This window comes from Erpetoichthys calabaricus, chromosome 6 (assembly GCF_900747795.2).
Source record: "Erpetoichthys calabaricus chromosome 6, fErpCal1.3, whole genome shotgun sequence".
NCBI classification, from domain to species: Eukaryota; Metazoa; Chordata; class Cladistia; order Polypteriformes; family Polypteridae; genus Erpetoichthys; species Erpetoichthys calabaricus.
Genome location: NC_041399.2, coordinates 84,230,803 through 84,250,227, shown reverse-complemented (window position 1 = coordinate 84,250,227; position 19,425 = coordinate 84,230,803). Strand labels below are relative to the sequence as shown.

The 19,425-nt window shown below is 38.6% G+C and overlaps 1 protein-coding gene across 1 annotated transcript in view; it reads right to left on the bottom strand.

Moving 5' to 3' along the window:
* The window catches only part of LOC114653453 (uncharacterized), a 61,654-nt gene that overhangs the window by 900 nt on the left and 41,329 nt on the right, over positions 1-19,425 (bottom strand). Inside the window, exons 11-13 of the mRNA XM_028803791.2 lie at positions 6,950-7,099; positions 1,192-1,346; positions 116-242 (exon numbers count right to left, since the gene is read on the bottom strand). Of these exons, the coding sequence (XP_028659624.2) occupies positions 116-242; positions 1,192-1,346; positions 6,950-7,099 (432 nt within the window). The remainder of the gene's footprint in view (positions 1-115; positions 243-1,191; positions 1,347-6,949; positions 7,100-19,425) is intronic.

Below are 19,425 nucleotides of genomic sequence, written 5' to 3'. Positions count from 1 at the left end.
GTCAGAACAAGAAGCTGTTTATGGAGAGACTGTTTAGCTCCACCATATTGTGTCTGTAATAAACTGTTCTTGCCAAAGCAGACATTATGATGACCTAAAGGTACCGAGTTCCTACCTGTCATTCCGCAGGCACAGCTTGAACTGTTGACCTCTGCTCCACCCCAGTCCAGCATCTTGTGTCCATCCCAAGAGACCCACCAGCCCCAGCCAGACTGCAGGAAACGTATGTGTCGGCAGTCAAGCTGCAATGCATAAGTGAGTTGGGGTCATTTTTGCAGCTATTTGTTACAAACCATTAGCTGTCTCCTAAATAACACAATCGGTGAAGCTGTGACTGTCTATTCTACATTACTGAAGGCAAACATCTTGGATTTCCTAACACTACATTTGATTTATTAGTGTTATTAGCGTTCTGTTTGCAGAAACTCTAGACGTGATGTAACTCTGATGTGTTCAAAATATTTAAGACTTGTGGGCAGCATGGTAGCAGAGTTATTAGCTTTACTATCCCTAGGACTCGACCCTCAGGGTTCCAATCCCGTGTCCAAGTCGTCAACTCTTCTCCCCATCTACAAAGACGTCAATGTTAGGCGAATTGGTGACTCTAAATTGGCTCTGCATGATATATTGGATGGCAGCTCTGAAGTGATCTGCTATGGGTGTTCCCTGTGATAGACCAGCTAGAAATAAGTAGTCCTTGAAACTACTCTGTTCACTCATAGATCCTCATCTATCGCATAAAAATATTAGATAGCGACATTTTTTAAATACAAGACAATCATGATTTCACACTTTGCAAAAATCCAGAGGTTTGTTAGGAACAGGTCTACAACTTGCCTCGGCTTAGTCTGGTAAGACTAAGCTTTCTGTTATGGGGTGTATGGTAAAACAGGTAAGCTTTAAAATGGTACAAAGATTGAACTTTTCTTTACATGTGTGCTTGGTAAAGCAGCCAACTTTGGATAGAATGCAGCCCCATGGTGGAGGCTACTTAACATACTAATCTTTCAGGAGTAGTAGCAGTAGCAGCCATATTGTCACATGTACAAAGTACAGTGAAATTCTTACTAGCATGTCTCTTTTGCACCAACATAAACAAGAATATATTAAAATACAGTTTGACTGATCTCCATAAAATTGCTTAAACAGGACCATATATTTACAGTGAATAAAAAGAGCTCCTTGACCCACCTTAACAAACTGCTCACAGCATCTCGACACCTTTGTGAGCGCATTTAGTTGGGTCAGGCTGGCTTCATATTTCAGTTCTCTGCCATAGCAACCTGGACTTTCACAAGGTGCAACCCGCATGCGAGTCTCACTGTCATGGCTCACCAGTGTGATACCTAAACCAGAGCGAGAACTGAATGTCGAATAGATATCATTACAAGGAAGTGTGACTTTAAAGACATTGCTAATTGATCAGATAATAAAATGTCCACTGTGGTGCACCCAGGATCGCACAGCCATGGGCACCTTCCTGTGAGTGAGGCTTTTAAATCATAAAAAAATATAGTTTATTAAAAACATGAGAATTTAAAGTGCTCAGTACACTCAATGGCCACTTTATTAGGTACACCTTTCCAGTACCAGGTAGCATCACACAACTGCTGCAGATTTGTCAGCTCCACATCCATGTTGTGAATCTCCAGTTCCACCACATCCCAAAGGTGCTCTATTGGATTGAGATCTGGTGACTGTGAAGGCCATTTGAGTACATTCAACTCACTGTCATGTTCAAGAAACCAGTTTGAGATGATCTGAGCTTTGTGACATGGCATGTTATCCTGCTGGAACTAGCCATCAGAAGATGGTTACATTGTGATTATAAAGGGATGGACATGGTCAGCAACAACACTCAGGTAGGCTGTGGCATTTAAACAATGCTCAGTTACTAGTAAAGGTCTCAAAGTGTGCCAAGAAAATATCCCCCACACCATTGCACCACCACCACCCACCTGAACTGTTGATACAAGGCAGGATGCATCCATGCTTTCATGTCGTTGATGCTAGATTCTGGAGGCTACCACCCAAATGTCGCAGCAGAAATCAAGACTTTTCCCATCTTCTATTGTCCAATTTTGGTGAGCCTGTGAAAATTGTAGCCTCCGTTGCCTGTTCTTAGCTGACAGGAGTGGCACCCAGTGTAGTTTCCTGCTACTGTAGCTCATCTGTTTAAGGTTTGACATGTGTATTCAGAGATGCTTTTTTGCATACCTTAGTTTTAAAGAGTGGTTATTTGGGTTACTGTTACCTTTCCATCAGCTCAAACCAGTCTGGCCATTCTGCTCTGACCTCTGGGATCAACAAGGCATTTTTGCCTTGAGAACTACCCCTCACTGGATATTTTTGGACCATTCTCTGTAAACCCTAGAAATAGTTGTGTGTGAAAAATCCGAGTAGCCCAGCAGCTTCTGAAATATTCAGACCAGCCTGTCTGGAACCAACAATCATGCCACATTCAAAGTCACTTAAATCAGCTTTCTTCCTCATTCTGATGCTCAGTCTGAACTTCAGCAGGTTGTCTTGTCAATGTGTGCATGTCTAAATTCATTAAGTTGCTGCCATGTGATTGGTTCATTAGACATTTGCATTAACAATCAATTTAGCAGGTGTACCTAATAAAGTGGCCGGTGAGTGTATGCGCAAATGTTACCTTCCAGAATAAATAAGACTCTGTAAATTCATAGATTATTGTTTTCTAACACCTCTTTTACTCTTCTGTGTTTACCTGTGTTCCTTTCTGCAGCTGTATAATCAACCAAGCACCAGTACCATTAAATCTTTGTATGCTAGGAGGAGTGCAATACATTTTTTAAAATGTAACATTCTGCATATTTTCCATGCAAAGACACACCACTGTGCATATATCTCGGTCTCCACCAAAGGAAAACACCAGGGGCCTCATGTATAACGCCGTGCGTAGAACTCACACTATAACATGGCGTAAGCACAAAAGCGGGAATGTGCGTACGCACAGAAAAATCCAGATACAGGAATCTGTGCGTAAGCAAACTTTCACGTTCTTCCACTACATAAATCCCGATCAGCGTGAAAAGTAACGCACGTGCACGTGCCTTCTGTCCCGCCCCAACTCCTCCCAGAATTACGCCTCTTTGAATATGCAAATTGATATAAATAGCCTTCTGTGAAAAGACAATGGGAAAAGCACGGGGGAAAATATAAGAATTTCAGCGAATACCAAGTGGAGGCAAAGGAAAAACGTAGTATTTGTTGGTTTAAACAGTGGTATAATTAACAAAAGGAAGTTGATCGAGTGACAAAAGTGTTGGAGAAACTCGAAAGCTCAAGTTCACAAAGTCGCACAGTGCCCGAAATAAAAAAGAAGTTGTCACATATCAAAGTCGGCGTGAAAAGGCGACTCGTAGCAGACCGTCTGAGTGTCATATGAAAGCTTATTAGGGTACAGAGAAAAAAAAATAGGCACACAGTGGGGAAAAAAGCACGAAATGTCAACTTTAATCTCGAAATTTCCACTTTAATCACGTAGCTTATTTTGTCATTAAAGTAGAACATCATAAACTTCATCTTAAAATCGTTTATTTTACTAGTTTCTCAAATCCCATCGTAACTAAAGTAGCATGTTAAATGCTTTGTTCTGTGTTTGATCTTCTATGTGCTCTATGTATGTGAATCACTACGTGCTTCCATTCTTTCTCTTACTCCGACAGGACACAGAATCCATTACATTCGTGATATTACAGCTCTCTGAATAATTAAAATACTGAGATGTATACGTGATATCTTTTTCATGATGATAGGAATGAAAGCATGTTATTAAACATGGGAACACGGTGGCGCAGTGATTGTTCATATCTCACGCAAGAGGCTTGCTGCGCCATGCGCGACCTTCGATGAAATAATTTATTACAGAAGTACTGTCTCTTTCAAACGTACTAACCTCCAATTCCTGTCCTTACTTTTCTTTCTCCAAATACCCAATCGCCACACAATCAGCTATGTAATAGACATTAAGCCATCTGTAAGCTTAGAACACCGATTCTTCAAAAGTTTTAAGGAACATTGAAATATCTTCATAGTACTTGTTTAATTATTCTCTCCGTCTATCCTTCCAGTGTCGCGTCAGCACCAGCAATAATACAGCACAAGGCAGGAGCTATCCATGAACTAGCTAGCGCTGCGGCACCGTATCCTCACATGTTTAATTATTAACAATACAGATTATTTAAATGAAGTTAAAGATTTATCTGTATACTATAAGCAACATATTTTGCTGCATTTCATCTTAAAAATGATATTGTCATCATACGCACTTTATAAAGTGGCGCAGGTTGTGCAATATTAGAACTGTAGTGCAAGTTTACAGTGGGGTAATAGTACTTACAAATATAGACAGTTCTACAAGGAGCACTTGATTGAGTGCGTTTATAGTTCTTGGGATGAAACTGTTTCTGAAACGCGAGGTCCGTACAGGAAAGGCTTTGATGCGTTGTGGCTGAGGTAGTGTGTGCTTGAAACTGTGTCCCGATAATTCTCTTTCCGATCAGCTGCTGCTGTGATTCCCCACTCAGATACAGTGATATAAATACTCCGAGTGGTGCAGTGAGAGTAATATGGAAAAAGATGATCTGCTGTGGCAACCCTTAACGGGAGCAGCTGAAAGAAGAAGAAGATGTTAGAGTAACAATGCTAAAGCAGTTATGGTATTTGGAATACTATGGCTATTCCCTGGACCATTATATTTCTTCAGGTTAATTACAATCAGATGCATTACACTAATAAACAATATGCAGTTAATTTCAGTGTATTTATAAAGCCGCGTCAGGAATGTGGGTCTAAGAAAGAAAGGGTGACCACACAGGAACAGTAGCACTGCTTTGACGCTGGGTGCCGCCAGTCTGCAAAACCGAGCGGAGAAATTGCGTACGCCAGGGTATGAGGTACCGTGGAAATGTGCATGGCTTTACGCCAAGTTAATGTTTTATACATCGCGATTTGAGCATGGAAACATTCGTACGCAAGATTTCTGTGCGTACGCACTGTTTATACATGAGGCCCCAGGACATGGAAAGTCACCGCTGCCTATACCTTAATAAGTGCCCTCTCCTGGTTAAGGATATGCATGCTTCATGCACAGGTGATCTCCAAGTTTCTTTTCTGTTTCCAATATAATTTTAGAATTTTAGAATTGCGATCACCAAGATTGTCATCATAATTGGCAAAATGATCATCATAGTACATACTGCCACAAAAACAACAATAATGTACATTGCTGATGGCTCAACAAAATATCTAGAGGTGAATGGAGATTAGTTTGGTGATACATACTGTAGTTTACGTTTGTAGATACAGGTATGCACAAAAATGCTTCCAGACTGGAACTAAATACCTTTCCTCTTGTGTGAACTTCATAAATTTTACAATATATGGAATGCAATTTAGTTCACAGATTTTCTTGCAAAGCCAAACACTGAGATTCACTAGATTGTTTTGTTCATCACTACTCATGACCAAATAACTTGAGGTGTCTTTTGAGAGGTTCAGTTGTTTGCCATTTAGGTATTTCCCAAGCAAGTGTTGTATCTGCACTCTTGAAGATGAGGCTACAACTTTGTCATTGGAACATTTTGTCACTGTTCCAATTTATTACTTTCATAGATGAGAGATCAAGACAAAGTTGGGGCATGGAGAAAATCCTATTTGAGAGCCTGAGGATAATTTTCTCTGCAGTTTGTGAATGAGAAGGTCCTTTTAGGCTTTATCTCCATTGTGCACTGGTGAGGTCCACGTAATGTGGTTGGGATGAGAGGTGTCACCTACAAATCCGGGGTTATGGGTATCTTTCAGAAAAGAGTGGCTTGCACTCTCTACAAGGATATACAAGCCATGCAGTTGAAGCAGAAACCTTCACAACCTTTAAGAAGAATCTGGATGAGATATTGGCACAGCTTAACTATTACCTAAACAAATGGGCTTGATGGACTGAATGGTCTCCACCGGTTTGTCAAAATTTGTATATTTCTTATGTCTTATGACTGTAAAACTGGGTGAAGAGGTAACATTATAGTATGATTTGTACTGGAAGGTGGTAGTGAAGCAGGAGTCAACTCTTCCAGCAAAGTCAATGAATTACCTACAAGTCACCCCACATTATCATCTTCATTAAAAGACACAAGCTAAAGAATGAGATTAAGTTATAAGCATTCAAAGTTAAATTCCTAGGCAATGTTTCAGGGCCCATTCTCCATGATATAGTGATGTTTCATACAATATGAAGAAGAGAGAATTGAGAACCAGAACCCACTTTGAGGGATTAAATCCTTTAGCAGCTTTTTCTCTGGTTTACCATACTCGGCCTTCTACCACTGCCACTGTGACCAAGAAAAGCAGTACAGAATATGATGGGGATGATCATCATGAACTATTTAATTTTTTTTTGTCCTTTATTTTGCCTTATACAATTTCTTGTATTTGAAATTTGTTAATTTTCTCATACTCCTTGTCAGCCATTGTACAGCGCCCCTGTAGCAATTGTAGGTTAAGGGCCTTGTTCAAGGGCCCAGCAGAGTAGGATCTCTTTTGGCAGTAACAGTGATTTGAACCGGCAACATTCCAAATACCAGCGCATATCCGTAGCCTCAGATCCACCAATCTGACCCCAAGTCACCCATCCATTGATTTTTAAACCGACTGAATCCTGTTCAAGGCTGTGGGGTTGAAGCTTATGTCAAAAACAAAATATAACTTAAGACTAAAAATAGTGTCGCTAGAGGACAGAGCACATTGCCCAAGTTTTATCTTCTGCATTTTCATGTTCCTACATAGTAAAATACTCTACTGCCATATCAGCTCATATAAATACAACCTCAATGCAAACATTTCAGCATTAATGAAATCCAACAGATTCTAGATTCTGATGGACACTAAACTAAATACAAGGTATTGCTTCTGCGCAGCTCATAATTACCTGTCACTGGGTCAGATGTCATGTCACAAGAAACTTCAAACTGTGACACACCTTTGCCTGGTCCATCAGGGTCAATTACATAGCGCCCAGACTTGGTGAAGCCTGCCACTTTGAGTGCAGCACATGATTCTAGCACTGGTATCGTGGTCTCTGTGAAAGAAAAACAAATGTAAAGTTAAGCTTTCTACTACAATATTGATCACTTTTATGGTTAAATTTTCTCAAACACAGTTTTACCTGAGCATATGCGGTGCTCAGTACTTCTGAAGAAGTAAATGTGCCGTGGAGAGTATTGAATTCAGCTGCAAATCAGACTGAGGTGGATGCAATAGCGGTGGAGTGATTGCTTCCGTGAGAGAGGCATTAGCTCTCTGGAAATGTGTTCTTTTCAATTGCGGCGTTTTAATAACCTGAATTTAAATAAAAAAATATTATCCCACCCAGCATGCAAAATGATGATTACAAGCTTACACGACAAGTTAGGATAATTCTAGCTCTTTATTGACGGTTTTACGTGGCATTACAAACGGGAAGCTTATGACAGACATATCAAGCATGTGGAAGGCTCGACCTACGCAGCCTGCCATCTTTCGTTGCCACGCTGAAAGGATTTTAGCCGGACAGCAGAAATAATCTTCTGCCCGGCCTCGGACGGAAGACATTCTCTTCCGCCCGGAAGCTTCAAAGTGTTGGCCGTAGGTGTCCATTCTTATATACTCGTTGCTCCTTGTACAGGCTCTTGGCTCCGATCCAAACAAGGACAGGAAGGATTCCAGCCCCACCTTCAAAAAATACAGGAATAGCACAATGCCTATATACAGTTCTCATTCTCCCAACAAGGAAAGAAAATAGTGTACAGTACTGACAGAAGACAGAAATATACTAGTCTGTCTTTAGGCTGACTATTCAATTTTCCAGTTGTCTATGGCTCTCTAGTCCTGTGCTTGGCTCGGCAATTCTAAATACTGAAGCTGTGCCCCTCTGTACCATATTTGGTCTGCCTGTATGAATGAGTCTATAACAGTGAGCACAGAGAACAGTGACATTAAAATTAATAATACATAGTATAACAGTGATGTAGCCTCAGGATGACAATGTCAGATGAGATCGAGTTGTTGGAGAGAGATCACTACATACAGTGTACGCTGAGCTGCTTTTCAAAATTTTGCCTTGATGTTGGAACTTTTCTAAAGTAATTGTTATGGATGATCATGTAAAAAGCTTACTGATCATCTAAAACCAAAGGTGTAAAATTGAAGGGTCATGGTGGTTTTAATTCCAGCCCATCTTGTAAAAAGAGATAATTTCTGCCTTCAAGTTCACATTTCTCCTTTTGTTTCTCTGTTTCTCAGCTCATTATATGACTAATAATAACCCGTGCAACGGCTTAACAAAACCTCACAGATTTCTATTCTGTCTCTCAGATGCTCTTTCTCCTAGAACAGGAGTACTCGATTACAGTCCTGTAGGTTCACAGTGGCTGCAGGTTTTAGCACCAGTTTTGTAATTAGAAGCTAGGCCTAGCTTGGTGTTTTATTTTATGGGTTATTAGTGCTTTCATTCTTCAAGACAAAAATAGTACCGTATGTTATTTGTTTTCTAAGATCTTTATTGATTTATTTATTTCAGAACATTGTATTCACATAAATAATTCACGATGTATGCTCACAGGTTTAATTGGAAGCACATTAGCTTGAGAGACGTTGGTTCCTTTGTCATTTGCCCTCATTATTAACTGATGGCTGGGTAAAAAAAAACAGGCAACAATGAAAACCTTAATGCTGCTGTTTAAACTAAAATATGCAATTAAAGGTTCTGAATTATAACAAGCAACTCAAACTAAGCCCAAAAATATTGCTTTATTAGTAAATAAACTGATTCTAATTAAGAAACTGGTTAAAGTGAAAGCATACAGCCACTGCAGACATCCAAAACCATAACTGAGTATCCCTCTTCCTAGGGCTATTCCATTATTCTGTTTAAATATCATTATACCAGTACAGACACTGAGCAGCACATGGCATGGCACCCAGTTAACAGTGGCCAACATGGGCTCAACTCACCCTGCCTCCACATTTCAGAAACTGGCTCCATCATAAATCAAGAAGTCATCTCCAATCCAGGGTAGCACCACGCCGGGTACAAATTCCCATTCTGTCACTGTCTGTTTGGAGTCTACATGTTCTTCATGTTGAGCCCCACAGGTCTACTGGCAACTATGAGTTTGCCTAGTCTGGTTGTATGAGTGCATGACTATGCCCTATAAATGGATTGGTACCACATCCTATGTCAGAATCCAGCTTTGCACCCACCTGGTTAAAACTTGATAAAGAGATCTAGTAAATGTAAGGATGGATAATGTCCTGTAAAGAAGTCACAGAGCACTAGATAGAACAGCCCATGTAGAGCTTTGATGGTATCAGGGCACATCCTTATTGAATTATTATTATTATTATTGAATTAAGATAAAATTATAGATGTGGTGAAGGCACATGACCATATAGCAAGCTGTGTCAGATGATCTGAAGCATTAATGTGTACAAAGTGTGCAGTCTGATATGTGATGGTATGGTTAGATCTGATAAGAATTATAAAAATACTAGCAAAATACCCGCGCTTCACAGCGGAGAAGTAGTGTGTTAAAGAGGTTATGAAAAAGTAAAGGAAACATTTTAAAAATAACGTAACATGATTGTCAATGTAATTGTGTTGTCATTGTTATGAGTGTTGCTGTCATATATATATATATATATATATATATATATATATATATATATATATATATATATATATATATACACATATACACATATATTATATATATACATACATATACACATATATTTTATATATATATATATATATATATACATACATATACACATATATTATATATATATATATATATATATATATATATATATATATATATACATACATATATACATATATTATATATATACACATATATATATATATATATATATATATATATATATATATATATATATATATATATACATACATATACACATATATATATATATATACACACATATACACATATATTATATATACATATACACATATATTATATAGCAAAATGCCCGCGCTTCGCAGCGGAGAAGTAGTGTGTTAAAGAGGTTATGAAAAAGTAAAGGAAACATTTTAAAAATAACATAACATGATTGTCAATGTAATTGTGTTGTCATTGTTATGAGTGTTGTTGTCATATATATATATACATATACATATACACATATATTATATATATACATACATATACACATATATATATATATATACACATATATTATATATTATATATATATATATATATATATATATATATATATATATATACACACATATACAGATATATATATATTATATATATATATATACATATATTATATATACATATACACATATATTTTATATATATATATATATATATATATATATATATACATACATACATACATACATATACACACATACATGCACTTACAATAACATAGAAATCAATATAAACAACATTAACATCATTATCATATGAGAATATGAAGTAATATATAAGAAGCACATTTCATATAAATATAAATTATGAAACAGTAAAATCTTCTTCTATAATTTGCTACCGTGGCTATTCGTTTGTCTGTCCTGGATTTTAAATCACCTGTAGCTCGCAAACCGTTTCACCTATTGACTTGAAATCTGGTACACATATAGTACGTCACGTCTGCTATCCGCTTTATGGGTGATGATTGTATTACTCTTTTTATCTTTATTTTATTTTATTGTAGAATCAACTCCTATCTGCGCACACCAGGGCGGCCGTGGGCGGATGCGTATAGTGTATTCACTCCATGTTATCGTGCATTGCGCTGTCACTGGTATTTTGATAAAAGAATTTGAACAACATATAAGAAGCGTATAAATTATTAAACAGTAAAACATTAACATTTAAGAAGTAAAGTTACATTGAGTACTACTGCAGTGCCTTCGGGTATACAGTGATCCCTCGCTATATCGCGCTTCGCCTTTCGCGGCTTCACTCCATCGCGGATTTTATATGTAAGCATATTTAAATATATATCGCGGATTTTTTGCTGGTTCGCGGATTTCTGCGGACAATGGGTCTTTTAATTTCTGGTACATGCTTCCTCAGTTGGTTTGCCCAGTTGATTTCATACAAGGGACGCTATTGGCAGATGGCTGAGAAGCTAGATTGCTTACTCTTCTCTCTCTCTTGCGCTGACTTTCTCTGATCCTGACGTATGGGGATTGAGCAGGGGGGCTGTTCGCACACCTAGACGATATGGACGCTCGTCTAAAAATGCTGAAAGAGTATCTTCACGTTGCTATCTTTTGTGCAGCTGCTTCCTGAAATGACATGCTGCACGGTGCTTCGCATACTTAAAAGCTCGACGGGCACGTATTGATTTTTGACTGAAAAACAAACTCTGTCTCTCTCTATCTCTCTCTCTCTCTCTCTCCCTGCTCCTGACGGAGGGGGTGTGAGCTGCCGCCTTCAACAGCTTTGTGCCGCGGTGCTTCGCATACTTAAAAGCCAAACAGCCCTATTGATTTGTCTGCTAGAGATTGTTTTCTCTATCTATGTGACATTCTGTGCTCCTGACACGCACTCCTTTGAAGAGGAAGATATGTTTGCATTCTTTTAATTGTGAGACAGAACTGTCATCTCTGTCTTGTCATGGAGCACAGTTTAAACTTTTGAAAAAGAGACAAATGTTTGTTTGCAGTGTTTGAATAACATTCCTGTCTCTCTACAACCTCCTGTGTTTCTGTGCAAATCTGTGACCCAAGCATGACAATATAAAAATAACCATATAAACATATGGTTTCTACTTCGCGGATTTTCTTATTTCGCGGGTGGCTCTGGAACACAACCCCCGCAATGGAGGAGGGATTGCTGTACCTCATTTTTTGTTTGCCCATTACATGCTTAAATGTATACATTTTTTGGTGTACCTACCCGAGAACACGCGACATATAACCGACCATGGGAGAAGCATGGATTTTAAACACGCGTTGAGTTCATCTGCTGGTCTCCCTCGTGGAATAACTGGTAATGTTTGACTAAAATCTACAGCGAGTAAAACGACATTACCTCCTTTTTTTTTTTTTTTATGATCTGTGAGATCTTGCTTTTTTCGGTTCAAGGCTTCATAAGCTCTTTTATGTTCCATGGTGTACTTATCCCAAACCATCATCTTTGAATGTTGCAAGACTTTCACCTTGTATGTAGATCGGGGTAATTACATTCATTGCATTCCTAGTCTGAATCACAATCTGATTGTATGGGTGGTTACCTGGCAGGTAACGCTTATGCTTGGTCATCAAGTCGTCTAACATCTGCTACGTGCCCTCTTTTAATTGCGAGAAGCAGATATATATAGCCAAATTCTCGCGATTCGTTGCGGCGAAGTACTGCTTTTAATTTTTTATTAAGAAGAAAAGAAAACCTTTTTAAACGGATCGAAAATATACCAATAACAATTTGTTAAGGATCTGTTTTTTTGTGAAGCTCCCTTTTCACAGGTGTCGCACTACGGCGTGTGTTTCGTTTATTTGACTGTATGTAGATCGTGGTAATTACATTCATGGCATTCGTTTTCTGAATCACAATCTGATTGTATGGGTGGTTCCCTGCCAGGTCACGCTTGTGGTTTGTCAGCAAGTCGCCTTACGTCCGCCACGTGCCCTCTTTCTGTTCCCAGAAGCAGATCATACAATGGTTTTAATAGTTTACTTTCAAATAATGCAAAGAGTATGCGACACGTGTTTCTCCCTAATTCTGGGCTCATCAGGCGTATACACTCACTGCATCCCCTCTCGGGAATCGAATCTCTATCGTCAGCACCAGAGTTGAAGCTCCTAACGTTGCGGTCAGCAAGTCGGCTAACATCCGCCATGTGCCGTCTTTCAGTTGCGAGAAGCAGATCATAGAATGGTTGAAATTGTTTACTTTCAAATTATGCAAAGAGTACACGTCATGTGTTTCGCCCTAATTCTGTGCTCTTCATGCGTACACACTCATTGCATCCCCTCTCGGGAATCAAATCTCGAACGTCAGCGCCAGAGGTGAAGTCCCTAACGTTGCGCTACGGCGTGTGGTTCGTTTATACCTCATGTCTTCTCATTAAACTTTTATCTCGCGAATATGTTATTGCAATCCGCAGTGGGAGAGTTTCTATAAACTTAATTTAAACTTACGTTTTACACCATGCTTTTTTCCCTTATGAAGATGCTTGTATGCTTCACTCGCTCGCTTCTTATTGTTTCGCTCCCTTCTCAATTGTTTAATGAATTTTTTGTTCTTCGCTGTTTGCGGCTCTTCCTTCATTTCTCCCTACTGCGTTCTTTTATCTCGCGAATATGTTATTGCAATCCACAGCGGGAGCATTTCTATAAACTTAATTTAAACTTACGTTTTACACCGTGCTTTGTTTCCCTTATGAAGATGCTTGTATGCTTCACTCACTCGCTTCTTATTGTTTCGCTCCCTTCTCAATTGTTTAATGAATTTTTTGTTCTTCGCTGTTTGCGGCTCCTCCTTCATTTCTCCCTACTGCGTTCACAGTCTTTTCACGTGATTACGTGGGAGGCGTGATGACGTGACACTCAACTCCTCCTCCCACGGCCATCGAGCTGCCGTCCATTACAGTATATTGTGAAAAAAGAGGTTCCAGTTATGACCATTACGCGTTGAATTTCGAAATGAAACCTGCCTAACTTTTGTAAGTAAGCTGTAAGGAATCAGCCTGTCAAATTTCAGCCTTCCACCTACACGGGAAGTTGCAGAATTAGTGATGAGTGAGTCAGTCAGTCAGTCAGTCAGTGAGTCAGTGAGGGCTTTGCCTTTTATTAATTAGTATAGATTGTAATATAACAGACACTGTACCTGTTGCTGCCTATGATGGGGGAACCAAATAAATTTAAGAACAAAACACACCCTATTGGGTTCCCCTGTACAAATGGGAAATCTGTACAAAAATATGATGAAGACAGGTTAAATGGTGTGGATCTGCATATCAGACAGATACACAATATAGCATTATGTAATATACATACGGTATATCTTGCTTGTACTGGTATTGTATTACTGCCTTCTGTTCTGAGGAGACATGCAAGTTAGAATTTCATTATTCTATGAACATTGTGCATACAGAAAAATAAACTTAATATGTCCTCCCAGCGCACACATTCACCAGGTCTACCTGACATGATGCAAGGTCTGATGTAATGTGAGTCACAATCTCATGATACAGTCTGTTGTGATCTGTGCATGTTCACAAGATGTGCTCATGTGTGGTGATCTGACACGACATGTGCATCACATCTTACCATATGTGCATATGCAATCATACATGACAAAATGCATACCTGTATGCTGTGACCTCATTTGGTATCTGCAAATAGTGGGACTCCAAATATATATAACTTAACTTTATATTAGGTGTCAAATGCCAAGTATACTATATGTGTAATACATCAGGCAACCAACCATACTGTACACCCTGACAAGTAAAAATAAAATCAAGGTCTAATTAATCTAGCAATGCAAGAGCTAAACAGAAATAAACATAAACCTTAATGTACAGTAACTCTTTTTTCCTGCAAAGCTAGAGTCAGTAACGAATGTTCATTCAACATTTCGGAGGCTGTAATTGTTGAAATAATGAGATCAGCTTCTAGCCATGACAAAAATCAATGAACATCTCCCTTGTTTTGGATACACCACACAAAGATGCTCCATAATGCTTGTAATGGTCAGAATATTTCATAAAGACCATCTTCAGAGCATCTCCCTTATAGGCACTGTGCAAGAAGATTGGATCCTACAGTGCACCATAAGGAATGGATCTGTTGAAGCTGCACTGCCTGGTGAACTTTATAAGAAAACAGAAAACCCAGAAAATCCAATATTTGTTTACACTGTGAGAGAATAATTTGGACGTAACAATAGTTAAGTATTTTGGTCTGTAGTGCATATTGAAATATAAAATCATTTGTTTTAGAAATGTAATGAAGAGAATGACTGAAATGGTTAAGGTTGATGTAATACACAAAATGTACTAGGAGATGATTAAGAGATCAGTTAATGTCCTATAAACAACAAGACTGGGCAGTTGTCACATACACAGAGATTTCAAGGATAATAGCTGAACCTAAAAGATATAAGAAGAAAAAGAGTGTAATAGAATAGACTTTTATTTCAATAAGTTATCTGGGTGTAAGTCAATGAACCAATCAAAGTAAATGTATGCATTAATCAGCACTATTATGTAAATGCCGTTGTTTATAAAACACACCTTTGCCTTAACTTTTTGACCATTCTGTAACAGACTGCTGTAATGAATGCTCCCTTTTCAGGATTTCCTAAAGAGATAATTAAAGATGTATTGAAAAAGTTTCCACCTGCCTGGTTTCTCGCTCAAAGAGGTTTTATCAAACTTATCCTAGTAGAGGATAAGTTTCTTTCTTTACTTAATATGTTGATTTCTTTTACAACATCCACTGTGAGAAGTTTAAGTCACATTAATTCATGTTGTACTGTGTATAGAGAAATCTATAGGTTGTGAGTTTCTCAAGAAGGATGCACAAGCAGTGGAGCTAAAATATGACACTATTATTAAAACTTTGTCATTAGTATGTGAAGTGAAGGAGTCAGGGTGCCCACAGGCAGTCTTTTGGAGAACTATGTCACAATGGAACAGAATGAAGCACCACAGACCAGTTTCCAATTTATATTTATAACTTAGGTTCGGTCAATGTTTTTGAGAATATTTAGAAAGAGAAAGGCTGTGGATGGCATTTTTAAAAGAGCAAAAGTAATTAGTACATTTTAGTTTATTCTTTTTTTGGTTACAGATTCATTCATGTCCATAATTTGAAAAGGTAGCTCTAATTTTAGACTTTAATGCCAATACATAGTTGTGATTCATAGTAATCTTATATGAACTTTGAATGAGTTTTAAATCATTTTTATAATATTACCAAAACCTACTGCAGGTGCTAATTCAGAGTCCTGCAACCATCTGTCTCTATCCACTTCCTCGTGCTGTAGGTGCTTTCCACAGTCAATGGGTGGGGTACTGACTTTCATTCAGTACAAATACATTCAGCCACATTTGGATAGGACATGTCTTAGGCGCAACATGATGTGCCACATTTCCACATGGTTCCACCAGTATGACCCAGACATGACTAACACAAAGGGATATGATAGTTTATCCCTTTTACTTCCACAATGGTGTCCTCCTAACATGTGAGAGGTAATCAAAAGTTTTTGGGCCTGAACCTGAATGACATATTCTATAGTATTGATTTTTAAATGACCTTAGGTTAGCTACTGTGTACTTAAATACCTTAATTATAAGTTTCTGGAATGTGTGGGTGGCTTATAATGTGTATTTCTGGTTTCAGAATCAAGTCAACATGGAAGGCAAAACATGTAAATCAAGCACTGTGCTATCATTGAATAGCTAAAACTAAAGAATGATACACCTTCAGAGATTTATTCTCGCCTAGTCAATGGGTCTTCTTCATATGACAAAGACAAGAGTTTGACTGCAGAACTCCTTTGTTGTAGGACATCTCTTGAAGATGGACAAGTTCTGGTTGGCCTTCAACATTGTCAACAGAAAAAATACTGTCATCATAATATGCATAATAGGCTTAAACTGGACAAGTTGTAAAGGCTGTTCTGTGAAAGTATGGATTTGAAGTCCGAAGATGGCCAATTTTAAGAGTCTCTTGCTATATATCTGGTTTACGGTGCAAGACCCAATGTAACCACCATTTTTGTTAGACTCTGCCTGTGGAGAAGTCTGGAATGGAATTTTAATGATCATTTTTAACTTGTTTCTCCATTTAGGCTTTTATGCAGGACTCAGCCATCAGAAGGAAAGCAACTCTACAGAGGAAGTGACTACAGATGGCCAAACGCAGCTTGTCAGCATTCACAGACTGGCCTTTCTCGCTCCTTGTCCCCCGAGGCGTCAGACATTTTCCACCCCCAGTCAACAAATTAGGAACATCTGGAAATACCATCCAGCTGTTCTCCCTGTACCAAAAGGAAAGGGACTCTCTGGCTGCTAAGCAGCAGTTACTAAAAAGCTTTGTGGCAGAATAACAGAGTTGTGATGCTAGCACACCGATAAGTCTGAGCCTAAGGCTTTGTTCAAGCTGATAAATTAATTTGTTTTGTTTATTGTACTTTTCAGAGCCAAGATTTGTATAAAACACTGATTCTTGAGAGCACTTAATGAGTCAAATATGGAAATCATTATTTTAAGCCTCTTGTGAGTTACAGATGCTCATGTATTGAGCAGGACTGCTGTACAATCAGAGGAATTCTTCTGGAAATTGGAGGGGATTGATGTAAGCAGTGCTTTCAATGTCACATCCATGTTTTTTTCAGCCTTTATAAATCCTGTAAAGAGAGAAAACTTGCTGTTTCTGCTTGTCCACAACCTTACTTTTTCTCATGTAGAGTCACATGAGGCTAAAGCCAGATGAAGAACCAATGGGAGCAACACAGCACAGAGTCATGGAGAGGCCAGGCCATACAAGTAAGCATCCAGAATACAGACAATCATCCAATATCATGGGCACATCATGGACGATCTTTAGGCCTGCAAACTCTGCAGATTTTATTTTTCTTCTTCAGGTCTAATTGGAGTTTTTTTCATTTTTTTCTGCCCTTCCTGGCCATCTGACCTTATCATCGGACTAGTATTTATATAATTAAAAGCCAGTTCTATATTTAAGGACTCTATGTCTCTTTATTATATACTGTATCTATCTTATGTAACTTTGCATTATTCATTTTTCATACTATTTATTCATTATTATTTTTATCTAATTTTAATTTGTTTTTTCTTTTCTTGTAACTATTTCATTGATAGTTTCAGCTACATCCATCCATCCAGCCATCCATCCATGTTACAACCCGCTGAATCCGAACACAGGGTCACGGGGGTCTGCTGGAGCCAATCCCAGCCAACACAGGGCACAAGGCGGGAAACAATCCTGGGCAGGGTGCCAACCCACCGCAGGACACACACAAACACACCCACACACCAAGCACACACTAGGGCCAATTTAGAATAACCAATCCACCTAACCTGCATGTCTTTGGACTGCAGGAGGAAACCGGAGCGCCCGGAGGAAACCCACGCAGACACGGGGAGAACATGCAAACTCCACACAGGGAGGACCCGGGAAGCAAACCCGGGTCTCCTAACTGCGAGGCAGCAGCGCTACCACTGCGCCACCATGCCGTCCTCAGCTACATCCTTTTATGAAAATCTGCTACAGAAATAAACATCCACTGCATGACCTTAAGGCGAATGGGAGACAGAGTAGGGTTCATTTCATTCCTGCAGGCACCAAGGGAAGGCAGCAAGGGACACAAGTCAGGCTTGGGCACCCCAATGGTGACCAAATAAAGTGGCTGGGGTTTAAGACCATAAGGCAGTTGACTGCGCCTGCCAGCAGACGTTTCCTCACACTTAATAGGGTGAGCTAAGGAGGCGTCATGTTTCAAAAGCACCAAGTCAAGCATTGGTTTTAAAGAAAAATAATCCTGTGTGTTTTAACCTAATTTTTATGAGTTATTTATTGATTATGCGTTGTACAATTTAACCTCCACAAACACTGTTTTAATGGAAATTTATTTATTGACTACTACACTTTTTACACTTGTGGGTTTTTGAACCCTTCTTTACAAAAATAAAAGCACAAAGCACTTTGTACAGTCTTTTGCTGTGTTATGTGTCCTCAATGCACTAGCTCAGCTCAGTTATGATTATCTATGGTTTTCAAGTCCAAGGATGTTATGGCAAATGGAGCTAACCTGGACCATCAAATTTATCTAAATTTGTCTTTTTTTATATTTTATTTTATTAAAATCAAAAAACATTCCATACATGCAAGTCAAGTTTAACAAAACTGGTTTGAAACAAATCGACCCCCACCCATGAGAAAGAAAGTTAGGTCAGCAGAGTAATAGTAAAAAGTTTGTCTTTGATTGCAACTATTTCTTTGACATCTTGTAATTCACTTTGAACTACATCCTTTGTATGAAAATGTGCTACTGAAATAAATGTTGTTGTCTTGAACCATTTAAAGGATTGCAATATTTCTCTTCACACGGGGTATTTTTGAAGGAAAGGCTCATAGATTTCTCGGAAATGCTTCTGGGCTTTGGGATGGTGGGAACCGGGTTTTTGGGTTAACATTTTGTCCAATTTCCCAGTCAGACATCAATTCCTGATTTCAATTGGTTTAATGGTTTAATTAGCAACTTGTACCTGCTCTTGGTTTTTGGAGTCATAGATGCACACGTTTAAGAAAATTAGGAAAATGTGTTTGACTTCTGGAATTGTGAATATCCAAGGGTGACTACATTCTCTTTATTTTTCATGTTGCTCTCATTAATGCTG